This window comes from Lonchura striata, chromosome 11 (genome assembly GCF_050655825.1).
Source record: "Lonchura striata isolate lonStrDom1 chromosome 11, ASM5065582v1, whole genome shotgun sequence".
Classification (NCBI taxonomy): Eukaryota; Metazoa; Chordata; class Aves; order Passeriformes; family Estrildidae; genus Lonchura; species Lonchura striata.
In genome coordinates, this window is record NC_140713.1 from 24,310,221 (window position 1) to 24,334,910 (window position 24,690).

The 24,690-nt window shown below is 53.4% G+C and overlaps 1 protein-coding gene across 11 annotated transcripts in view; it reads right to left on the reverse strand.

The window, feature by feature from the left end:
• Positions 1 to 24,690, reverse strand: part of ANKRD11 (ankyrin repeat domain 11) — a 136,302-nt gene that overhangs the window by 23,820 nt on the left and 87,792 nt on the right. For 6 of the 11 annotated variants that reach the window (XM_077786396.2, XM_021526920.3, XM_085589986.1 and 3 more), the window contains exons 3-4: positions 8,744 to 8,888; positions 1,620 to 1,758 (exon numbers count right to left, since the gene is read on the reverse strand). In XM_077786396.2, the coding sequence (XP_077642522.1) occupies positions 1,620 to 1,758; positions 8,744 to 8,830 (226 nt within the window). In that variant the 5' untranslated portion in view covers positions 8,831 to 8,888. The remainder of the gene's footprint in view (positions 1 to 1,619; positions 1,759 to 8,743; positions 8,889 to 24,690) is intronic. The other 5 variants (XM_085589987.1, XM_085589989.1, XM_085589990.1 and 2 more) reach the window with 1 other exon arrangement.

Below are 24,690 nucleotides of genomic sequence, written 5' to 3' on the forward strand. Positions count from 1 at the left end.
CACCGGTCTGACTGTGCACACTGATTCCTGCTGGGATCTCCAACCCAGTGGCTGAGTCACTTCCTCCCCAGTCCCCACCAAACAGGCTGGGGAGAGTCACCTGCACCTCCCATGCACCTTCCCAGAGTCTGTGAGAGCCCAGCTTGTCTTTAAATGGGTCTGTGAGTGCCATGACCCACTCTGGGTCTGCTCTGGGAGCTGGGCTGCTGCTACCCCTCAGCTCAGCCACTTCCCCAGGAAGGATGAGCTCTGGGGAAGAAGGGGAAGAGCTCTGCAGAGGAAGGAGAGGGGAGTCTGAGATAAGAGTCACACAGCTGCGAAAGCACAGGGGTAACGGGGGAGCCCCTGAGCAGGGGGGTCTCATGGGCTGCTGCTCCCCCCCAGCAGCCACAGCCTCTCCCAGCAGCTCTCTCTGCTCTCCTCTGCATTTGGTTTGCTCCTCACTGCTGCCAGTGCAAACATTTCCAACATCTCTGCAGCACCAGAGCCCTGGGAAAAGCAGATCCCTGTCGTGACATCCCAGCTGTCACGAGGGTCAGACAGCCCTGCAGCGAGTTTGGGCTTTAACTCTCAACCCAGTATTGAACGTGGCACTAAGACCCTTGACAAAGAGCAGCTCCAGCTCTGGTTCATCAGCTCTGCCTGGCTCCAGCCACCCCAAGGAGACACCACAGCAACCCAAAACCTTGCAAATGGCCAACACGTTTAAGAGAATTAATGAAGGTTTGGAAACTCTCTGCCCCAACAGGGAGTTCAGGAACACAAACCCATGGAGACACTGGGCCACCCTCAGGACACGTCACCACTGCGTGTCCTGCCCGTGGAACAGCCCTCACAGCTGCAGTGGCACTCCTGGCCTGTCCACATCTGCCCTCCTGGCTCCTGAACATGAGGAGACACATCTCACGTCAGGCCACCTCCCAGGCTCACCACACAGCACCACCAAACACAGCCCTTGTACCACTGTCAAGCACATTTCCAGCTTTTAGCCTGTTTTATCTCTTTCCACAACCACTGAGCTTTACCTGGCCACAACTATTTCTAAATGCACATTGCTAAGGGATATACAGTAAGGACCCACACAAACCTTTGCCCAGAAATCCACAGCTCAGCCCCTTACAACCAAACAATACCATTTTCTTCATGTCAAAGCTCTGTGACAGTTCCTCCCAACTGCTAGAAAATCCAACAGCCCATCCAAGAGCCTCATCATGCACCAACCACTCTTCTGCTGCAAGACTGACCTGCTTGACCAGATTCTACTTGCTGATTTTCTTTTAAAGTCTACTCAGCTTTATTCCCTTGTTTTCCAAGTTCTCACAAGCAGGCCCTGCTCCGTGGCTTGTTCCAGCCACAGTTCCTGACCTGGAATGGTTAGAAGCAAGAACAGGCAAGAGCTGAAGGAAGGGGGTCTCCTCACACAGCCATGGCTTTGTGCACCTACAAACACCACTAAGAACAGATGTGCACATGTGGAGCAGAGCAGTTATCCAGCCTCTTCCTTCAATTAAAAAATACAGGGAATTTGATACGACACTTCCCTGTGGATTGGCTGCACTCTGGATCCTGCGTGCTCCCCAGCAGCCAGGGTTTGAGGGTGGGGTGTGGCATTTCTGTACCTGTATCCGAGTCTTTTTGATCTCCATTTGTTCCGACAGTGAAAGGCAACTTGCGTTTGGTCGCTCGCTCTTTCACCTCTTTGCCGCCATCACTCCGGTCCAACTTTGGAGTCTTGGTTAGAGAAACTTTATCTTTATCCTGGAAAGAAAAGAGACCAAGGTCAACAACAGCCTTCTCCACACTGTTCTCACCTGACTCCCCAAATCCTGCACAGGCCTCACGTAACATCCCTTCCCTTTCTGCTGTGGGCTTGCCAATGCAGCCTCCACCAAGATACACAGCTCTGCCATCACCAGAGAACAGCCAGGCCAATCAAGGCTGCTGTGTGGTGCCAAATTCCAACCAATTCATGTGAAAAAAAAAAGCCAACACTTTGTGTGAAGCTGAGGATGCACATGGCTGCGGGCACAGAGAGAAGGTAGAATGGGATGGGGCAATCTGAGGATTTCCAAATGCAACCACACCACAAGAAAGACCCATTCCTGCTTTGTATCAGTGCTGCTTGTTTGGGCTGGTTTGGATTCTAATGTGAAGCACAAATGCTGTGAACTGCTCAAAAGCAGGGAGAGATTTTGAGTAAGCATCCCAAGCAAAAGTTAGAGATACTGAGGCAGGTGAGATTTTTCACATGACCAGGGAGAGCTGGTTCCCAGCTCAAACTCCAGGAGTCCAGTGACAGTGACATCCCCAGGTCATGCCCTATGTTTTTTTGTGTGTGAGGAACAGGATTATTTGACGTTCTGAGCAGTTCTGGACTGACCACTGTGCCCCTGCCCGAACAACGAGGGCAGCACGAGCGGCTTTGTCACAGATCCGATTTCAACAACCCAGCACAACGCAGCCTCTGAGGCAGAGTGAGATTAAACACGAGAACCTCAGCACACTGAATCATGCCAGAGCGTGGTTGGAAGCTCAGATGAGCCAACCTAGGAGCGTTCCCTTGTTTAGAGAGGCACAGCCCCACTGCCTGGCCCTGGCAGCTCCCTGGCAGGAGGTCCCAGTGCCAGCAGTCACAGGACTGTGGTGGCAGTGACAGTGTGCAGTGTGTGTCCTTCCTCTTTCCGTGCCCGCAGCTCACCCACAGGGGAGAGAGGAGCCCCTGAGCCGCCCCAGGGGGATGTGTCTGCACGTCCCTGCGCCACGGGCAGCCTGACAGCCGCGGGGCCCATGAAGGAAATGGGCTGGGGAATCCCTTTTTTGGTAAAGCAAAAGAAACAAACCTGCCTGACAGGGCTGTGTGGTGGGAGGCAGCCAAGGCACGCTCGGAGCCCCAGCGAGGGCAGCCCTGCTGCAGGGCAGCCGCCAAGCACCGGCCCCGCAGCCACGGGACAGAGCCCCCTCGGCCAAAACCAACACTCCAGCATTTCCTCCAAAGCCTCCAGATTGAAAAGCTTTTGCTTTTTATGCTCTCTGAAGTGAACAAAAATAGTTCAGGCTAAAATATGATGCCACTTCTACTGCTCTGAGGTGGCACTGAGGCCAGGGGGCTTCCATCACCTGCCAGGAATGTCGTGTTGTGAGTAGGTACCCTGGTCTGTCCTAGTTCTACAATTCTATGAAATATTTTATCAAAGGAATAAAAGAAAATGCGTATATTGCCTGAAAAAAAAAGCCACCAAATAAATAATGCACTTTTTTCCAGAGTGGCCATTCACAGTCTGAACTTTTCCTTATATCTACTGAATAAAAGGCATCTCTGAACACTTCAGACAGGAGTCTGTGAGGTTCCTCCAGGGTGAAGTAGTCAGGGCACCAAGGCTGTCAGAGTTCAAGAAGCATCTTGATGATGCTCTTAGACATACAGGTATGTTTTCTGCTGGATTAATGCTGCCTGGGATCTCCATGCACTCAGGAGAAAAAGGGCAGGAATACAACTCATTGTAAAAGTCTGAATCATGGAATTGTTTGGGTTGGAAGGGACCTCAAAGCTCATCTTGTTCCAAGCCCTGCCATGGCAGGGACACCTTGAACCAACCCAGGCTGCTCCAAGCCCTGTCCAACCTGGCCTTGGACACTGCCAGGGATCCAGGGGCAGCCACAGCTGCTCTGGGCACCTGTGCCAGGGCCTCAGCACCCTCACAGGGTAAGATTTCTTCCCACTATCCCACCTAACTCTGCCCTCTGGCAGTGGGAAGCCACGTTGCTAACATCTCCCTGCGGGAGGAGAGACAGAGTCGAGGATCTGTGACAAACCCTCCTGAGAGCAGAGGGGAGCCCAGCGTGGCCCTGGCAGTGCCCATGTGAATCCTGGTGCCAGGCAGGCTCGGGCAGAGCTTCCTTTGCATCCGCCCCAAGGCTGGGAGCTGCTGCTCCCCTCAGCTCTGCATAACCAAATTCCAGCAGCCGAGGAAGCGCCGGCACCGCTTTGAAGATTAATTCCTGCAGTAGCACAATGATAACCTTTCCTACTAATTGGAGCAAGGAAGATCCAGAGTTTGCTTCCCCCTGGAAAGCACAGACCTGCTGGGGAATGCCTGCAGCAGCGGGTGGAACATCAAGGCAGTTGCAGAGTCCAATTCCTGAAAGTTTTAGTTTTCTTATTTTAAGCTTTACTTCCCTAATTATTTCTAATTCTGTAATGAAGAATGTCATCCTTTACTCGAGTCAAACCTGGTTTCATTTTTAGGTCTTCTCATGTTTAAAGTAAGCTCAGACTCGTTGGAATCAGGTTTCACAAATGGAACAAATCCAAATTAGAATCACAAAATCCTGGAATGGTTTGGGTTGGAAGAGACCTCAAAGCTTATCTCATCCCAACTCTTTTTGCCATGGGCAGGGACAACTTCCACTAGATCAGGCTGCTCTGAGCCCCATCCAACCTGGCCTTGAAATTGCAGAGAAACTTGTATGAACAGCCCTGTGTAAGAGCTGGGGCTCTCCAAGGCTGGGGCAGGAGCTTGGGGACGGGGAAGAGTTGAGAGCTCAGCAGCAGCAGCAAGTTCCCCTTTGCAAGTGTTAATAAAAGCTGCTTTGGCAAAGGGCAGCCAGCAGCTGTGAGTGCAGAAAAATCCCCTCCTGCAACACTGCACTTGCAGGAGAGTTACTGTATGAGTAACAACCCACCTCGAGCTACTCTTGCAAAAGTGAAAAGATGCACCGTGAGCTGCTCTCAGCTGCTGTGGTTGGAGCACAAACCCACCAGGAACTGGCCCCAGCAGCCACCCAGAGTGAGATACTGCTGGAAGGGCTTCTCCCAACAGCACCACAGACCCTGATACCAATCTGCTCAGGCACTTGTGACACACAAACTGGCCAAAGGCCAGTCCTCAGAGCAAAAACAATCCTGTGGGGTTTTTTTAATGCAGATTTCTGCAAGATAGAGCTGTTTAGATGGGGCTCTGAGCAACCTGACCTAGTGGAAGGGATGAGATGAGCTTTAAGGTCCCTTCCAACCCAGGTCAGTCCGTGATTCTGTGATTTACAAAGCCATGCAAAGAAGTCTGTATAGAAGTCTGTATTTCCAGTCACCCTGCTCAGACAGAGCCTGACTCGCAGCCCAGTGCTGATGCACAGGCTTGCACTGCCAGCCATGGAAATCCCCAAAGCCCTTTGTTCTCCAAAACGAGCTCCAAGCATTTCAGGTTGTGATGTCAGTAAAAATTAGGCAGCAATGAACAAAACCAGCACGGGCAGCCTGGGAGGAGAAGCCCAGGAGGCCTCCGAGGCTGGTGCCCTGGGCCATGCCCCACGTCAGACTCCTGCTGTGGGCAAACAACCCACGCTGCAAAAAGCAAATGCTGCCACAGAGGGACTTTCCCTGCAGCAGTGGGTCTGTCCTGGCTCTGCCAGCGGGAAGGGAGAGGGGGCAGAAGGTTCCCACCCAGTATCACAAAAAGGAATGGACTCAGTTTTACCCAGAAAGGAACTGAATGTGGTGAGAACCAAACAATTCCCTAAATCTGGGCCCCTCATAGCCTTCCCAAAGCCAGAGCACAACACATGCACACACAAAAAAGTCCAGAAAGTTTCAATTTGTGTTGTTATCAATGCTGCAATAAGACACGTGGAGCGTGGAGGTGACTGGAGCAGAAGCCCCATTCCTGTGAGCCTCAGGCACCAAAGTTTGTAGGAAATATGATCCAGTGATGAGCACGGGCTGATTAACTTCACTGAAATGTCATCTCTTCAGTCACCCAGACTCCCCTGCAGGTTTCACAGCCCAGTGGGTGACTCTGTGCTGGACACGGAGCCCAGCACTCATTCATCCAGTCTGGGAAGCCCTGACAGCACAACAGATTTCACAAAGAACTGAAAAACAAGGACCATGTTCCCTTTTCTGAAAAGGGGAGAAGGGGAAGGAGAAAAATCTCACGTTTTGTAACTTCTGCCAGCTTCTACAAGCAAAAATGGCAAATGCTGTTCTGCTTGGTGCTCACTGCAGCAAAAATGCACTTTTGACTGTGCAAGAGGGAGCATTTCCCCATAAAGAGGCAAAGGCTGTGCTGAGCACACAGCCAGGCCAGGCCCATCAGGAAATGCTTCTGACAACTGATATAACCCTTGCTGTGGTGCTCTGCTCTGCCTCAGTCATGAGTAATCTCCTCCTGCTAGGGGGATCTGTGGATCTAGACCAGAAAGGAGAATTATTCATATATGGCCTGCAGATTTTTACAAAAGCCTCCAGGCTGATGGGAGCAGGAGGAGCCCGGGGGCTGCCAGCGCCCGCCCCGGGCAGGCTTGTGCAGCCTTATAAGGGCTCCACTAACCCTGGGAGAAACGGCTCCTCATCCAACACCACGGAGCACCCAAGGCCCTCAGACACGCTCTTTATTCCTCTTCACTCTCAGGGGTGCATCCCACTAGTTCCCAAGTCCCTCCTGTGGAGGGGCAGGGAGCAGAGAGGCAGGAGTTCCCTGCTGGAGGGAGCTCTGCTGCTGAGAGCAGCAGCTCACAGCCTCTCCTCAAAGCAGGAGCCCTTTGGAGCAGGGCAGCTCCCCCGAGAGCCTGCTACGGGATGGAGCACGGAACTCGGGTGCAAAAGCTGGTGATCACACAACCCTGGAATGATCTGGGTGGGAAGGGACCTCAAAACTTATCTGGTTCCACCCCCTGCCATGGCAGGGACACCTTCCACTAGCCCAGGTTGCTCCAAGCCCCATCCAGCCTGGCCTTGGACAATTCCAGGGATCCAGGGGCAGCCACAGCTCCTCTGGACACTTGTGCCAAGGCCTCAGCACCCTCACAGGGAAGGATTTCTTGCCAATATCCCATATCTAAACCTCTCCTCCTTCAGCTCAAGGCCAGCCCCCTTCTCCCCTGTGGTACTCAGCCCACTGCAGCACCAGGACCCCCCTCCATCTGCCAGAGCTGCAGAGCCCAGGCATGCAAAGCCTCTTTAATGCTAAATCAACTATTGATATTAAGGTCCCATTAAGAGAGAACACTTGCTTGGCATCACTTTGCCACGCTCTCCCCGTGCCCAGGGCAGGTCCCTGTGCCTGACCCGGGCTCTGCCCTCCCTCTCCAGCCTGGCAGGGAAGCTGTGCCAAGCCCCGGCTCGGCCCTTTGAACGTGTTGACAAAGGCAAGATAAATGCAAGGCAGCGGTGCTGACAGGCAGGTACAGCAGCGTCTGCAGGGAGGAGATCCAAGTGCTTTTCCCCTGAGTCACTGCTCCAGATCAGCTTCAGAACCAACCAGAAACAGGGCAAAAGGCACTCGGGCTGGAGCTCAGCCCCTGCAACACAAGAGCTGAACAAGGCAGAACTGAGGGAGCAGAAGCTCTGCCCCGTCCCCTCTCAGTGGCACTCTGAATGGGAGGCAGGAATTGTGTCCCAGTTATTTAGCCAGCAGGAGATAACTCCGCTTCCCGGCGTGCCCCGCGCCGCTCGACCAACCTGCTCTGTAAATAACACGCAGCCTTTGAGCCGCCGGGAGTGGATGGAATAAAATGGGAGCTGATTCATATTCCAACTGATCCTCTCCCTCCCCGAGCACCTGCGCCAGCATTAAGCTTCTTACCCAGCGCAGACTGAGCCTGTATTTACATATCCTGCACTGCTGGGCACAGCCTCCTCTGCCAGGGTAAATGCTGGCATCTTCCCGATGCTACCAGGCAGCTGTTCCCCCTCCAGCATCCCTAATCCCAGATTCTGTCCCTCCTAGCAGCCCCACAGCACTCCTGCACCGACCTGCACTTGCAGCGACACAGAAAGAAATGTGGCAGATACCACCATAACCAAATCCTGCCTGGGATTTTCCTGGTGGCTGTTTTGTATTTTTCTCATTTTGTCAATAATATGAGCTCAGTCGTACCAGGAGTTATTGCTACCATTGGGGTGGGATTGCAGAAGTGACGGAGCTGGGGCTCACCATGCTCGGCTTCAGCTCCCGGGCCTGGCAGAAACTCCCAGGGGAATGCTGAGAAACTGGAGCAAGGAGATGAAAGGGAAGTGGATGAGATTTGTTCCTTAGCAGAATTCAGTAGATGTAGGTTTTCATGTTTATTTAAAGGTAACATTTGCACAGTTTTCTGCACAGCTATTGACTGGAAATGACTGCTATTGAGAAGGGGGAAAAAGCTGAATGAGAACAGACTGGGCTCATGCCTGGAGCAAAATGGGATGAAGAGGAGAAGTGTGAAGGTATTTATCCTTAAACTCAGATTTCATCTCAGTAGTTTCACCTAAGCCATGCCAAACACCAGACAACATCTCAAACCAACTCTCAGAAGCAGCAATTTCAGCAGAGCAACTCCCAGACTGAGCCTGATCCAGTGGTGCTGCTGGGGAAGTCAAAGACAAGGACCTGGATTTCCATCCAAAGGAGGAGAAGCTCCTCCCTCACCCAGCACACACTTGCACCATCACCACATCACTTAAGTCTCCACAGCCTAGTGCAGAAACCCCTAAAAACACACAGAACTTGCAAAAGAGAATCTTCCAAAGCAGCCCCTGTTGCTCAGCTGACTCGGGCCCAGGTGAGCACAGCACTTCCCGGGAAGGACTGCAGCCACAGGGAAACAAACCCAGCCCCATCAGCTGGCAGAGCACCAGCACACCAATGTAAATCCCCAGCTAAGGGCCCAGGGCAACCTCCTGCCACGCCAAATGATGCTATGGCTTCACAACTGAGGCTCAAAAAGCAGCACCCCCAAAGGAAGGCAGGAGGCCCAAACACGTTACCTTTTTCCCCGTTTGTTTCTCCACCATGTCGTTGCTGAGAGAGAAATCTTCTGACTGTGGTGTTTTAGAACACCCACCCTTGGGCATCGTTCTGCCTTCCTTACTTGATCTTCATTTATGCTGCCATCGCCTCATCATCAACCGTCTGTCAGGAGAGAGGAAACGGGAGGTCAGACATCTCAAAAGGATCTCTCCACTGTGGGGGGGAAAAATAGGGCACCTCCTGTGGGGATAAACCCCCTCCCAACCCCTGGATGGCAACACCAGGAGGGCAGAGCTCCCTCAAACGTGGAAGAAGCTGCAGCAGGCTCCTGCCACCTTCCCAGAGAGTTACAGAGGTGCTGCAAGGAATCACATGTGGAATCACACAGTATCACTGAGCTTGGAAAAAACCTCCCAGAACACCGAGTCCAACCTGTGCCCAATCCCAATCTTGTCACCAGCCCAGAGCACTGAGTGCCATGTCCAAGCCTTCCTTGGATGACACCTCCAGGCATGAGAACTCTGTCATCTCCCTGGGCAGACCCTTCCAATGCCTGAAAATCTTTCCATGAAGAAATTCCTCCTGATTTCCTGCCTGAACCTCCCCTGGTACAACCTGAGGCTGTTTCCTCTCACCCTATCACTTGTTTCCTGGGAGAAGAGGCCAACTCCAAACTGGATCCTGCAGCTGCAGACACGGCTTGTTTCATATGCAAGAAATAGCCTAGAAGGGATCAAATCCCACCAAAGAGCAACAGCCCTCCTGCTCCTCACCCACAGCATCACCCCAAGCCCACATAAAGCCTCTGTCCTGAACAGGGGGGTCACACCCTGGGCTGGGACAGCCCTGCACCCCAGTTTGCCACACTCAATTCCCAGAGAACCAAACAGATTCCAACACTTCAATTAGAAATGCACTTTATGACCGTGTGGCCATCGTGAGGCAGGAACAGGGAGCCAGGAGGGCTCGGTGCTCCAGGACTGGTTTGCCACAGCTCCTCACCCTGCTCTGCCCCTTGGCCTGGGAAAGCCAACGTGGGGAGGACAAAGTGCTCCTACTCCTCCTGCTCCTCGTGTGTTGCCTGGTTACAGGGCTGGAAAGACAACTGCCATGTGAGATACAGAGACATGAGCTGGAGCAGGGGCTCAGGACCACCAGCTAGAGCCAAAGGCCTTCCAGGTGAACAAGAATATCTCCTCTCCCAAAACCAGAGGCTGGAAAGCATCAGTGGAATGGGAGATCTGTGAGGACTGACCCCCAGCAACCCCAACATCAACTGGGCTCCTCGGCCCGAGGCTGGAGGGGAACAGACAGGAACTTTTCCCAATGTAATTGTCACCTGCCAGCTCTAAATTGCACGGTTTACATCTCACAGCAGCAGCTCTGCAGAGCTACAACTGCAGGAAATTGTCCAGGGAGATGGCAATTCTCAGAGAGGAGAGAGAGAAGTCTTGTATTTAGAAGTTCCCTGGAAATCCCTTCAAAATTTCTGTTCCATTTACGCCTCAGAGGCCTTAGGACACTTTGGGTTCATTTCTTTTTTTGTTGTTGTTGTTGGTGGTTTTTTGATTTTTTTTGTTTTGTTTTGGTTTTTTGTTTTGTTTTGTTTTGTTTTTAAAGGTGGTTCAGAGGCCCCAGCCCTGAAACAGCACAAATTCCCAGACCAAAGCACCAGGCAGAGACAGTGCTGGGGTTTCCAGCAGGAGACTGTGCTTCCCAAGGCAGCTCATGCTCCAGCCCAGCTCCTCTGCCTGGCGGAGGGAAGGTTGTTATCTCCTATTTCATATCCTGTATTTAGGAACAGAACTTTGGGAACTGAGAAAACACCTCCTCGTGCCCCCTGCTCGACACGGGGACAGCTGAGCTTTGGGACAGCCCACAGGGTCCCCTCCACGCTGCACATCCTTTGGGCCCCTGCAGGAGCAGCTCCAGCCATTCCCAGCCCCAGGAATCTCCCTCTGCCAGGCATCATTAGCCAGCTGGGAAGATGTAAGAATTATTTCCCCTCGGTTTCTCTTACAGGGGCTCATTAAGGTGCAGATACAGGAGACAGGAGTGTGTGCTTGGGAGGAGGCAGGAGCAGAGGACAATATTCCCTTCAATATCCACTGCAAATCTAAGAGGTGGAAATTCAGATGAAGTGCTGGGCAAGGGAACTTTATTTACTCCTTGCAATGGCTATTAAACCAAATCAGCTTCACCAGCAGCCAAAACCCAACCCCAGCTCAAAGCACCCCATGATCTGCATGCTGCCAATGTATTCCCAAAAAAATCGTGCCCACTCCCAAGTCTTTGTGGCTGCTTGTACCAGGCTAGGCACCTATTCACGTGGAGCTTCCAAAACCTGTTTAACTGAGAAAAGGCCAGACGGATGCCAGATTAATTCTGCGCCCCTTCTGTTCGCGGAGCTGACTCATTACACTTGGAAAGCCGGCTGCCTCTCCGGGTAAACACAGCCCTGGCCTGTTCCACAGCTTGCAGGGAGTATCACATTTGCACAACAATTACCGACAACGAAGCAGCCTTCGTTTCATTTTTAAGCACGTTTAATAAGTTCGTTTCATTTTTAAGCACGTCTAATAAGTTCGTTTCAGTTTTAAGCACGTTTAATAAGAGTCAGAGGGGAGGCACAGATTCCTGGCTGGGAGAGCCTTCCCCAGCTCCAGACAGCATTTGTAGAGTGGCAAATCTAGGGCTGTAGAATGACAATTTGGCTTCAATCCCTCCTAATTTAGGAGCTGGACGAGCCACCCCCTTTCCACGATTCCCCTCTCAAGCTCACCTCCCTACAGGAGACAACCAGCACCCTTCCTGCTTCACAATTAACTCAGCTCCTCGGAGGAGCCGATTACATGTGGCTGCACAATAGCAAGTGGGGGACTGAGTGAGCTCAAGAGAATATAATCCCTCGTACTTCTCCAGGAAAACAAAGGAGCTGTTTACCCCTGGCCAGGGGCCAGCCCTGGCTGCGTGCGTGGCCAGCCCGGTGCACACCAGGCCCCCAGCCTGGCCACAGCAGACCCTGCTGCTGGAGAGGCTGATCCCACGCAACCCCCTGGGAAAGCGGTGAAGAGAGAGGGGGAGCCTGCCCTGGGATGGACTGGCCTGGCACGGCAGCTCCTGCAGCTTCAGGACGGCTGGATCCAGCAGGGAAGGCCATGCTGGTCCCAGCCCAGGGAGCAGTGCCAGCCAGGAGAAAGCTGGAGGAGCAGGGCTGACACCCAGCCCAGTCACCCTGCTCTCGACCGGGGGCCCTCCTGCTCCATCCTGCCCTGCGAGGGGGTCGGAGCCCACACAGCAGCCGAGCACCCTCCCAGAGGATGGAGGAACAGGACTCTCTGGAACACCAGCAGCAGCAGGGCTGGAGCCATGCAGAATGAGTTTGGCTGGGAATGGCAGGGCTCTGCAGAGCCAGCCCCGGGCACACCCACCCACGATCGTCCCCTGTGCCCTCACTGGGCCAAGGAAACGGTTGAAAATGGGTTTTGTTTTGCCCAGGGCATACCAAATCCAAGCCACACACTGAGACCAAATACATCTGCGAAGGACCTCAGAAGGCCACGGCCCTAAAGGGATGGAAGGAAGGGGTGTCATCTGCCCCTTGGAGGGAGGAGGAAGAGGAGGAGGATGAAAGCACTGCTGGCTACAACCCCAGGACATGTGGGCAGCCGGGAGGCAGCGTGGGAGCAGTGGCACCCATTAGCCAGGACAGGTTCCCGTGAAGGCGAGGGGCAAACTGGGACAGGCACAGAGAACAAGGACAAAGCCCACAGACAGACCCCAGCTCCTGCAGACAGCACCAACACCGGGCCTGACAGGAGAGCAGCTCCTCATAAACCAACCCTGTGGATCCCCATGTACATTTAAACTCCCCATCCCTACCCCTCCTGCTTCATGGAACCAGTGAGCAACATCCCAACATCCTTATCTGTGCCATGGGCAGGGACACCTTCCACTGGACCAGGCTGCTCCAAGCCCCTTCCAACCTGGCCTTGGACACCTCCAGGGATGGGGCAGCTTCTCTGGGCATCCTCCCCACCCTCACAGGAAAGAATAAAGAACATTTCCAGATGTATCTGCAAGGGGAATGACAGCCTTTCCTGGACCCAGCCCTCCTCCCCTGCCCTCCCGCAGAGCAGCCAAACTCCTGCCATTCAATCTGAAGCCACAACAAATGAGCTCATGCCCACGATCTGTGCACTGCAGCCTGCCTGTACCCCGCCAGCTTGGAGTAAAAAAGCTTGTGAAGCCTTCTTTAAATGCCAGAATAGGAGGGAGCTGGCTGGAGGCTCCTGCCCGTGCAAACCCCCCGATGCAATTAGAGCCCAGACATTATTTGCACAGCTCCAACACGTTTGTTTGGTCTGAAAAGGTTGGAATAGGAACAAGCCTGTGAAAAATGAAAATTTTAATACTTCAGTCTCCTTTTAAGAACGCTGTCTTCAATCTTTGAAAATTGCCTTAGATTAATAACTCACACCCACAATTTGACAGTTGTCCTCCAGCTCTGGAAAGCAAAGGCAAAAAACCCAAGAGCTGATGTTTTTGAACACAGGTAATCACTGAACCTCAGAATGGTTCGGGTTGGAAGTGACCTCAAAGCTCATCCCGTGCCATGGACAGGGACACGTTCCACTAGAGCAGGCTGCTCCAATCCCTACCCAACACTTCCAGGGCTGAGGCAGCCACAGCTTCTCAAAAACACCATCCCAGCCTCAACCCAGCCCTGCTGCGTGCTCAGGCTGTCCACCAAAGCATCACCTGCCCTGCACCAGTCCATCCACCTGTCCCAGCACCTGTCTGGCCAGCATGAGCCACAGTTAGTCTCTAAAAGTGCCCATGAGCAGCAGAAGGACGTGCAGCTTGGGGAACAAGGAACAATTGCTCTTTGTGCTCCAGCTCGGCTCCGGAAGAGCGAAGTCCGTGGTTTTCCACAGTGAGTACACAGGGCTGGGAGCAGCAGCAGCCCTGCAAACCTGCACAGCAAACACAGGTGGTTTCCTCAGCACTGACAGTGGGTAAGCACAAAGATTAGCTGTTGCTGAGCTAGAGCAGTGTGAGGTGCTGATTCTTACAGCCACAACTCAAAGCGAGGAGCATGGCTGGAGCACAGTCGGTGGGGAAGCACTGTCACCTGGTGTCACAGCTGGGCTCGCCCTGGTCTCACAGCTCCACCATGTCCTCACCTCCAGCTCCACATCCTTCCTTACCCTGGGAACCTGCTACCTGTTTGCTCCTGGCTTTTGAAAGGGAATGGCGCTCCTTATCAGGAGTTCTTAGAGATGACACCTCTTTCTTCAACTCTTTGCTCAGCTCCTTTCCTGTTCTCAGTCACTGCCTGGTCCCAAGTAAATGTCCTTTCTTCTACCTTTCCAAAAATATTTATTCTGCTTTACCCCACATATCCTGACCTCCTGATATCATGCAACAACTGGCTTGGGCAAGGCTTCTGTTCTCTCAAACACACACCAGCCAAGTAAACTTACTATGATGGAACCACAGAATGTCAGACTGGGACAGAAGGGACCTTAAAGCCCGTCTCATTCCAGCCCTGCCATGGCTAGGGACACATTCTGCACATCAGGTTGCTCCAAAACGTGGCCTTGGACACTTTCAGGGACAGGGCAGCCACAGCTGCTCTGGGTTACCAGTGCCAGGGCCTCACCACCCTCACCGTAACAAAATAAGTTACTTAAATTAAACTGAATTAAATAATATTACTGAATTACAGCAGCTGTTAGTATTTCAATCTTTTGTGGGACAGATGCCCCTTCCCAGAGCTCCTCAGGACCTCCAGAGAACAACACAGTGGAGCAGCTGAGGCTGCACATGGATGTGCACCCAGGTCTCCAAGGATCACCATGAATGTCCAGCTCCTCCATGGTTCTCCAGCATGGCTCCACCACACGAACCCATCCTGCCTAAGGGGTTCAATTCAAACCACAACCCCACACCTGTGACCTGCCAGTGCCTCCTCCTACCCCAGCAAGAGGTCAGTGGTCTCCAATTCTGACAACTCAACGTATTTCTACTGCACCAAGTGTTGCTATTTAACAGGATACTTGGAAATTTCTGCTCAACCAGACTGTGATTCAGAATTTTCCAGCTGGGACCACTCTCAGGAGACACAAAATCCAACTAGAAGAGCCCTGACAGTGCCCTGCACCCACAAGCAGCCACTCGCCTGTGTGGTTTCTCCGGGAGCAATTTTTCCCACAAACCCTTCCCTCAATTATCTGTACACAGCTGCCTCTGGTATTGCTCCATTTCGGGATGCTGCTGATGATCTGGTTCCTGGCCAAGTTACAAAACTGTACTTGGAGTCAGTGCTCCGGGCTGCGGTCTGGGAGCAGGATTAGCTGTGATGTGGAAACCTCTGGAGCAGCCGGAGTGGTACAGGAAGGCTGGAGCAGCACAGGGCCTGCTGCACCACTGCTAGCCAGGGTGGGAAAGCTGATTATGACACTGTTGTCCTCTCTGGGATGGCTCTGGATCACCAGCCCAGATCAAAACCTGCCAGAGAGGGAGGGAGGACTCTGAGCTTCTCCCATCTCCTCTTGGCTTCTGCTGGACACTCATCAGGTTTCAGCCAGGGAAGAGCTGTAACCACATCTGCCAACACAGTCACTACCAGAGTTTCTGCACATCAACCTCCTGACAACAATGATCAGCTCCACATGACTATTCCCACTGCTGCTGCACATGGGAGGAAAAACACAGGCCAGACTACCCAGCATAAAGAGAACAAGGGAGAAACGTGATACTGGTGAGCTGAGACGTCCAAGCAGGACAAAGCCTTCACCGGGATGTGAGCTGGATCTCAAAGGTCCCACCAGCTGGGAAAGACAGGGATCCCCCAGGGCTGCTTTATCCTGGTAAAATTTGACCACACAGATCTGCAGAACCAGCTCCATTCCCGGGACAGTTTGGGGAGCTGGGCTCTGCCCCCCCATGCCCGACACAGAGCGTGGCTGCGGCTTCCAAGCACAGCTCGACAGGTTCAGGAGCATCAGCCAAGCCCCAGAAACAAGCCAGACCCGATTCTCAAGACAGAGAAACAAGTGAGCACAGACAATTGCTGACCAGCACGGACCAAAGGGTGACAGATGAAGCAGCAGTGGCTGTTGGTGCCCCGGCAGCGACCTGCGTCACCACGCCACGGTGGCACCGGGGCTGCAGGGCTGGCAGGGGCTGCTGGCTCTCTCTTGGCCAGGCTGAGGATCCCCTGTGCTCCCCCTGTGCATGGTCCATCTTCCCTGGGTGGACTGCTGGACCACGGCCCTGTCCCCAGGGGAGGCTGCAGGACCAGCACTGCTCCCATGGAAAGCTCGTGGCAGCTCCGGCGAGTCCCATCTGCTGCTCAGCTGCACAACAGGAGGGCTTGGGAAGGGAGCAGGATCAAGAATGCATTTGGGCTCATTTTTGGCTGTTTAAACGAGCACAGGCGTCACCATTCTGTGGCCTCATCGCCGACAACTCTGTGTTCATCTCTGGGCACTCAGAATTGGCTCTGGCATAACAGAGCTGAGCAGAGACCTGCCCTGGGAGCCTGGGCTGCCCAAATTCATAAATACTCCATATTCCCAGTGTCCATCTCTGTACATACGTGTGCACATGGACACACACACACATACTTCATGGACACACAGCCCCCAGTAAAACCCAACTGAGACTTACTCCTGTCCTGCCCAGTTTTTGTATCAGTGTGCCCACATCTAGGAGAAGAAACAGCCTTAACTACAAACAAACCACATGACTTAAGCTCTTAAACTCGAGAGGAGATCACAACCAAGCACATTCATTACATAGGAGAGAAACCAAAAATATTTTACATAAGGTGCTATGACCCAACAGGCTCCTTCAAGCTGAGAGAACCTCGACTGAGGGCTCTGCAACACCAGCTACCCTCCCAGTGAAATCCCTGCTTGAGCCTCGGGGGATTTGGACAAAAGTTTTGGGATGATTGTGTTTATATCTGGTTTCAGTCCATGATGTTGCAACAACCAAGTAACATCTTCTCCCAGCTGTGAGCAGGAAAATCCATGGTAATGGCAGCAAAACATTCCTCAATCTCCCATTCTTGCACAATTCTTCCCAGGACCCTTCTTTCCATCTCAGCATCCTCGTGCTTCATCCCAGTGTGGGAAATAATTTTGGTGGATTCAGGAACAAGGTCCAGACAGAACAAATCTCACACAGGGGCCCTGAAGGCATCAGGCTTTGGGGAAAACCCAGCACAGAACTTCAGTGATTTCCTCTTATTTGGGGTCTGCAAACCCAGGAGTTTTGTTTTCCTGTTTCTTCTTTCTCACTGAGGCCAGTGGCTTCCAGATTCCAGGCTCACATTTGATCCATGTACAAAACACTTTGCAGCAGCACTGGGATTTGTATGCCATGTTACTGTCAGCTTTTAAATGACAGGGCAACAACTGAATAGACATGGACAGAGGCCAGGTTGAAACGGGCTTGGAGCAACCTGGTCTAGTGGAAAGTATCCCTGATCATGGCAGGGGGTGGAATGAGAGGAGCTTTAAGTTCCCTTCCCAACCAAACCATTCCATGATTCTATGAAAAGATTGATTCATAGCTCACGTTAAACTGGAATTCTGTAAGCACAGAAAGCACCTGGGGAGACGAGGAAAAGCCTGGGCCATGAGAAATCCCAGCCCCGTGCCAGGGCAGCGCTGGGCAGGGAAGCCCTTCTCCCAAGCACGCCACGGAGCAGCTCGGCTCAGCGCCAGGGCCGGGCAAGCGCCGGGCTCCAGCCACGCTCCCAGCTCCAGGCAGGCAGCAGGGAAGGGCAGGGAGGCACAGTGGGGGCATGGAAGGGCTGCCGTGAACATTTCTGGGCTCGCTCAGAGCTGGCTCCCCTTGTCCTCAGCTGCGGGTGCTCTCCCCCAGCAGCAGAACCGTCACCACACTTTTTGGAGCTCTCCAAAAGCCACGGTGGCTGCCTGAGCCCTGACACGCCGATACCAACAGTGGATTTCCTGATTTTGGAGCTCTCCAAAAGCCACGGTGGCTGCCTGAGCCCCGCATGCCGATACCAACAGTGGATTTCCTGATTTTGGAGCTCTCCAAAAGCCATGGTGGCTGCCTGAGCCCCGCACGCCGATACCAACAGTGGATTTCCTGATTTTGGAGCTCTCCAAAAGCCACGGTGGCTGCCTGAGCCCCGCATGCCGATACCAACAGTGGATTTCCTGATTCTTTCAGCTGGAGGTGGAAGCTGACGACAGCCCATCACTACCGACCGAGCCGTGCGACAGGAAAGCTCTTGCTGTGCTTCCGTGGGGCTCCGCGTGCCACAGCCAGCACGGCAAACACAAATCCTGGGCTCCTCCAGCCAGCCACACAGCCTCTGCTGCCAGGTGTGCGGGGAGCAGCACCGTGCCCGCGACCTTCCCCAAGTCTGCTCTCCTTGTTCCCAAAACCAAACCTCCCGTCCGGTTTTCCTGGTCCAGCATGTGGTGACTCGGCTGTGCCAGGCTGTGCCAGGCTCAGCTCAGGCCGGGCTCAGCTCTGTGCCAGGCTCAGCTCAGCTCTGTGCCAGGCTCAGCTCAGGCTGGGCTCAGCTCTGTGCAGGAGTCTCAGGCCGGGCTCAGCTCTGTGCCAGGCTCAGCTCAGGCTGGGCTCAGTTCAGGCCAGGCTCAGCTCTGTGCAGGAGTCTCAGGCCGGGCTCAGCTCTGTGCCAGGCTCAGCTCTGTGCCGGGCTCAGCTCTGTGCCAGGCTCAGCTCTATGCCAGGCTCAGCTCAGCTCTGTGCCAGGCTCAGCTCTGTGCCGGGCTCAGCTCTGTGCCAGGCTCAGCTCTGTGCCAGGCTCAGCTCAGCTCTGTGCCAGGCTCAGCTCAGCTCTGTGCAGGAGTCTCAGGCCGGGCTCAGCTCTGTGCCAGGCTCAGCTCTATGCCAGGCTCAGCTCAGCTCTGTGCCAGGCTCAGCTCTGTGCCAGGCTCAGCTCTGTGCCAGGCTCAGCTCACGATGGGCTCAGCTCTGTGCCAGGCTCAGTCAGGCCGGGCTCAGCCCTGTGCCAGGACCCTGGCCAGCCACACGTCACAGCCCAGGGGAAGGGGCCATCCTGGGCCAGGGGCCCGCAGGGGAGGTTTGGGCACAGCACAACCCTGCTGCTCCTTTGTAAATACTCAAAGCAAGGTGAATTCTCCACAAAGCTGCAGCTTTCCGTCTCCCAAATCACACAGCTTTTGAAGGAGCTCTGTTGTATATAAAGACACAGGAATTTACCAAAAAGGGGATTTTCTTCTATGGGGGACACTCCCTTTTCTCTACATAGCTCTTGTTGAAGGTGCCATGGGGAGCTCTAAGAACGCACCTGCTTTAACCATTTTTTTTCTAAGGACATGAGTCCCAAAAAACAAAAACCTGAGAGCCCCTCCTGATTTTGAGCCCAGTGAAGTGACACGAGGCCTCTGGTAAAACAATTTGTTAAAAAGCTGTTGCTTCAACACTGGCCAAAACCTGAGAATACACAGAGATGTTGTGGATCCTCCATCCCTGGAGGTGTTCAAGGCCAAGTTGGACAGGGCTTGGATCAACCTGCTCTAGTGGAAGGTGTCCTTGCCCATGGCACAGGGTGGGACGAGATGAGCTTTGAAGTTCCCTTCCAAACCAAACTATTCCAAGACTCTGTAATTCTAGGAATACCTGGAGCACCTGACCAGACATGTGCTGTGGTGGGACATGCGTGGCCAGCATAGCCCCACCACAGCTAACCCAGGAGCCCCAGCATCTCCCAAAAGGCAAAGCTCAGACAACACATACGGGTGGCAAACTGGGGGAAAAAATCCCAACAGATTCTCTGCCGCCTCCTTGTCTTCCTTAAAAAGCAAGGTCTGTCTCCCAGCTGCCTGCTGGATCCGCCTGCCTCCCCCAGGCTGAGGAGCCCGGGGTGAACACGTGGCACTTGGTAGCAGAATTTGGAGAAGGGAGGGATCAAAGCCAGGCTTTGTGACCCTGGCAGGGGGAAAATAAGCTGTGAGTGACAGGCAACCTCTACCCCAAGAGCAACTCAAAGCCAGGCTGCAGCCACACCAAAATAACATGTCATGGGATGTATGGAGCCAAGCCTTGGAGCGGGATCATGAGGATCCAGGTAGGAATGGAACAACGGGAGCAGCACTATTTCCTGCTGGTCCCCCAGGTCTGTGCCAGGCTGATGTGGCACACCTGGCACATGGCACATGTACTCCCAGCAGGATCACAGCAAGGAAAAGGGAACCACAGGCTCGAGAGCTGAGCACAGCCAGCTTCTCCCTGAGTCTGAGGGCTGAACCTTCTCACAAACTGGAGTGGAACCCTGGCAGAACCCAGCTGAGGAGCACACAGCCACACTGAGCTCCCCCTGCACCAGAGGGGGAGCCCACGGAGGGCTCAGCCCCAGGGGCCTTGGGAGCAGAACAGGAGTGTCAGCCTTTGGCAGAGCTCTGTGCTCTTGGCTCGGTCCTGCACCTGTGTAGTGAATTAGGACACAGAAAACAACCCAACCACGTCTCGTCCCAGACTGATTTTGCCACCTAGCCAAGGTGAGGGAGATGGGAATGTCAGAGCTGCAGTTCCCAAGCACTGCACAGTGAAGCTCATCCATCCCTCCACAGAGTCCCACAGACTGGGCAGCTTCACCAAACACCTCCTGGCTGAAACCTGCCCAGCAGAGCCTGGCCAGCTCCAGGGAGCACTGCCCTGTGAACACTGAGGTTCACCACACACCTGGGCTGGGGGATACAGCACTCGGGACTTGAAGACAATCGACAACAAAACATCTGAATTCACCATGGGCTCCACGTGATCCCACCATGAGCTCCACCACCTGCAGGAGCAACACTGGAATTTCCTCCTTGGGCTGCTGACCTACTAAACTGGTTCGAATCAGCAGCATCAAAGAGTCCATGTCGGAAAGGGCTTTAACAGGCTGGAAAGGGGTTTCACAGCCTGGCAGGGCTTTTACTGCCCGCACGCTCCGTGCTGGCTCTGCAGGGAGCTTTGCTCCTGGCCAGCTCCCTCCGGGCTCTGTTTGCCCACGCCGGCTGCCCCGGCCGTGCAAACACCGGCCCCGGGAGCCGCCGGCCCCGCCGCGGTATCGTGGCAACGTGGCCGAAGCCGGCTCTGCAAACTCACCGAGTGTGCAAATTAATTTCATTATCCGCTCTTGCACATCATGAGGAGGGAAAACAAATAACCTGCCCGAAAGTACATTCTAGTAATGATTAACACGGCGTCAGCGGAGCCGGACGGGCCAGGAGCAGAGCCTGGCACTGCCTGGCCGCCGCAGCGCTGGGCACGGTTCGTAAATACAAAACCCAGCCTCGTGCTGCCTTTGCTCCCTGAGGATTCTCCACACGCCTGGCTGCACCTACAGCAAAACTGCCCGTCCCAGTATCTCACCAGCAAAGCTCTTGGCTTCCATTTGCTTTTGCTTTCACGGAATCAGTGAGGTTAGAAAAGACCTCCAAGAGCAGCAAGTCCAACCCGTGAGCAATCCCCACCTTGTCACCAGACCTGTGCACTGAGTGCCACATCCAGGCACACCCTGAACACCTCCAGGGATGGGGACTCCACCACCCCCCTGGACAGCCCCTGCCACTGACTGACAGCCTCTTCCATGAAGAAATTTTTCCCAGTGTCCAACCCGAGCCTCCCTTGCACAATGTCCCTTTTCCCCCCCACAAACACTCTGGAGCACCCTGAGCTGTCAGGGCTGTACACAAACCTTCTCTGGTGATGACTAAAACCCAGGTGTGTGCACTGAGTGTTCTGATTCCCATTTTACAGTAAAAGCCTCCTTTAGCTGGCAGCGATGCTGCTCTGTCCCAGAAATCCCCCTCCCCTCCAAAAAGGAGAGCAAACTCTGAGATTTAATACCCTGTAGCACATGATAATTTAATCCAGTGCTGCATGCCTGCATTACATGGCCCCTTCCCCATCCTGACAGGCATAAATCCCGTGCTATGGCAAAATATGTTTAGGGAACTGGAATTTCTGCTTTAGGGTTCACACAGCAACCTTAACTCTTAGAAATCCAAGCCACTCTTTGTCCCATGATGAAGTGGCTGTAGATGACAATGAACCCCACAGGCTTGACCCCACCACAAAGCACTCCTGAGGGCTGCACTTCTGCCAGGAATTGAGGGGATCCCTCCCTGCCTGCTCTGCTTGCTTCCTGGAGAGCACTTGGAAAGCACCTTCTGAGGCTCTCAGTTTGGGGGGATTTAATTTAATCACAGTAAACTGAGAAGTTCCCAGTTTGGAGGAAGGCAGAGCAGAGCACTCTGAACCTACCAAAGCCAGGCTGGACAAGGCTGGGAGGAGGGTGTCCCTACCCATGGCAGGAGGTGGAACAGGATGAGCTGCAAGATCCCACCCAAACCATCCCATGATTCTGTGATTCTACAGCAGGGCTGTGGCAGAGCTCCAGCAAATCTTCAGGCATTATTAGTAAGCCATTAAGAGACACTGTCAAGACAGATAGGCTTTGAGATTGCTTTCCAAGGCAGTTGTCAGGGACTTTGGGATGCACCAGGTGCTGCAGCAGCAGCTCAATTTTCCCTGCAAGCAGCCTGTCATGTGAGCACTGCTTTAACAGGGACCTCACAGCAAGAATCCAAGATTTTTCCAAGGTGCAGCCACATCCTGAACCCGGCCTGGCATTGCAGCATGGCAATGGGGCTTAGTCAGAGCCTGGTTTGGATGAGATTCCTGTACAAACCTGCTCCCACAGGAGCACTCAGCTCCCTGCAGGCCCAGCCTGGGGACAGAGCACCCCGACCCAGGGGTGCTGATTCACCAGACAGGCTCCTCCACCCCCTGTCCCAGCGCCACAGGGCCACCAGAGCCCGTAGATCCATCTGCGCCCTCCTCCCTCCCCGTGCCTTGTTTTTGGCAGGCAAGATCCAGCTGCACATCCACAGCCCTTAAAACAAATTCCCCCGTGGTTCCCAGAGCTTTTTATCCCCATGTTCTGAGAGTATCAGTATAAACAGATCTGCACAGAAATTCTTTCATCTTCTTCTACCGGCCAAGGGCTCCTTGTGCTGCTCTGCAAGGCTGGAGAGCGTGGTGACCTTCAAGGGCTTCCCCAGCCTTCCTCCTCCTCCTCCTCCTCCTCCTCCCACTCCACCAACAGGTCACAAACCCAGCCATGGCTCCTCATGGATCCTATGTGCTCCATGCACACAGAATCCCTGAGTCACTGAGTTTGGAAAAGACCTCCAAGATCCCCACCTCACTACAACCTCCATGGGATCTTCACACTACATTGCCACCCCTGCTCCTCCCTGACTGCCCCTCTGGGAAGGTACAGGTCCCCACTGGCCAAATCCAAAGGTATTTTCACATTCCCCTCTATTTCCAGGCAGTTTCTGTATGACTCACGCACTGTCACAACCCATTTTCCCTGAGTTAAGTTGAAGTGCAGGGATTTGAAGTCAAGTCATCCATTCATGCTGTATTTTCTCCTCTTTCCCTCTCTCCTCGAGACCTCCCCAAGTACATTTTCCTAAAGTCCTCTGTATATCCCTATTCTGCTCGACCTGGCCACATGGTTTTACAGGAATAGCATTAACCAACACATTTAATCTACACTGCTTTTTGGTTTTATGGGGTTTTCTCCTTTTTTAAAATCAGCAGTACAGTTTTCCATAGTCCAAGTGGATTCAAAGATCATCCACAAACTATTTCTACCCTCTTCCATTTAAAGACACACTCAGCATTTCTCAGAGAGCACAGACAAGACCTCTACACCACAAGAAGGGTGATTTTCTGCCTTTCTAATGTAAAAAAGCACCTGTTTCTATTTCTGGGCCATAACACAGTATCCATAAGTGTGTGTGAGCAGGAAACACAGCAGATCCAGAGCTGGAAGTTGCTTCCAATCCCTCATTACTCTGGATGGATGGAAATTGCTGGATCAGGACACTTCCACCCGCTGGTTTTCTCTCCAATCCTTGGTTTTTTTTGCATCTTTACATCCTTTTGCATCTTTTAACACGTGACCAGCCTTAAGAAGCTGAGTTCTGTCCTCATTTTAGTGCGAGCTCACCACGCTGCTGCTGCCATCAGCCCAAGGGTGTGAGTCACAACCCAGCCTGCACATGAAGAGCTTTATTTAAAATCCCAGGGAAATGTTAACGCCTCGGTGCCGTACGGGGAAGGTCTATCCCACCCCATCCCACCCACGGTGCTGCACCAGCCCCATCACCTGGGGTGGGTGTGCTGAGCCACCAGAAAGCGAGGCTGGAGCTGGGAATGTGTCCAGCAGCTACCCCAGCACACGGGGGCCTCACTGTTCCCAGTCAATCCCACCTTCCATGCAAAAGGGAATTGTGTGAAATCCAAGGAAAATCCACATAGAATTACCCCCAATGAGCTCTGAGCACAAGTTCCTCTCCAGGCAGTTATGGCAGGCTCAGATTTAAAGGACACATGAATGTAGCCCCCGTGTAGGAATTATACTTGGCAATGATCTATAAATAATTGTGTTATTTACTCATTTCAGCAAATCCTAAAATGGCCTCTCAATATATAATGGGGCCCATGAGAAACACGGGGACAAACCTTCCTGGTGCAACAGGACAAAGGGTGATGGTTTTAAACTAAAAGAGGAGAAATTCAAATCAGATATAAGGAAGAAATTCTTCCCTGTGAGGGCGGGCAGGCCCTGGCACAGGGTGCCCAGAGAAGCTGTGGCTGCCCCTGTGTCCCTGGAAGTGTCCAGGGAGGACACAGAGGAGGCTTGTAGCAAACTGGGATAGTGGAAGGTGCAGGAACAGGATGGACCTTATGGTCCTTCCAACCCAAAGCACTCCATGATTCTGTGATGATTCCATACTGATGCTCCCAAGAGTGGCAGCTCAGGGTGGTGGCACTTGAGGGCCAGGTCTCCAGCTCCCACTTCCAGGCTAAATCCATCACCTGTAAGAGGTCAACAGCCCTTCCCACACCACAGCACAAGTGA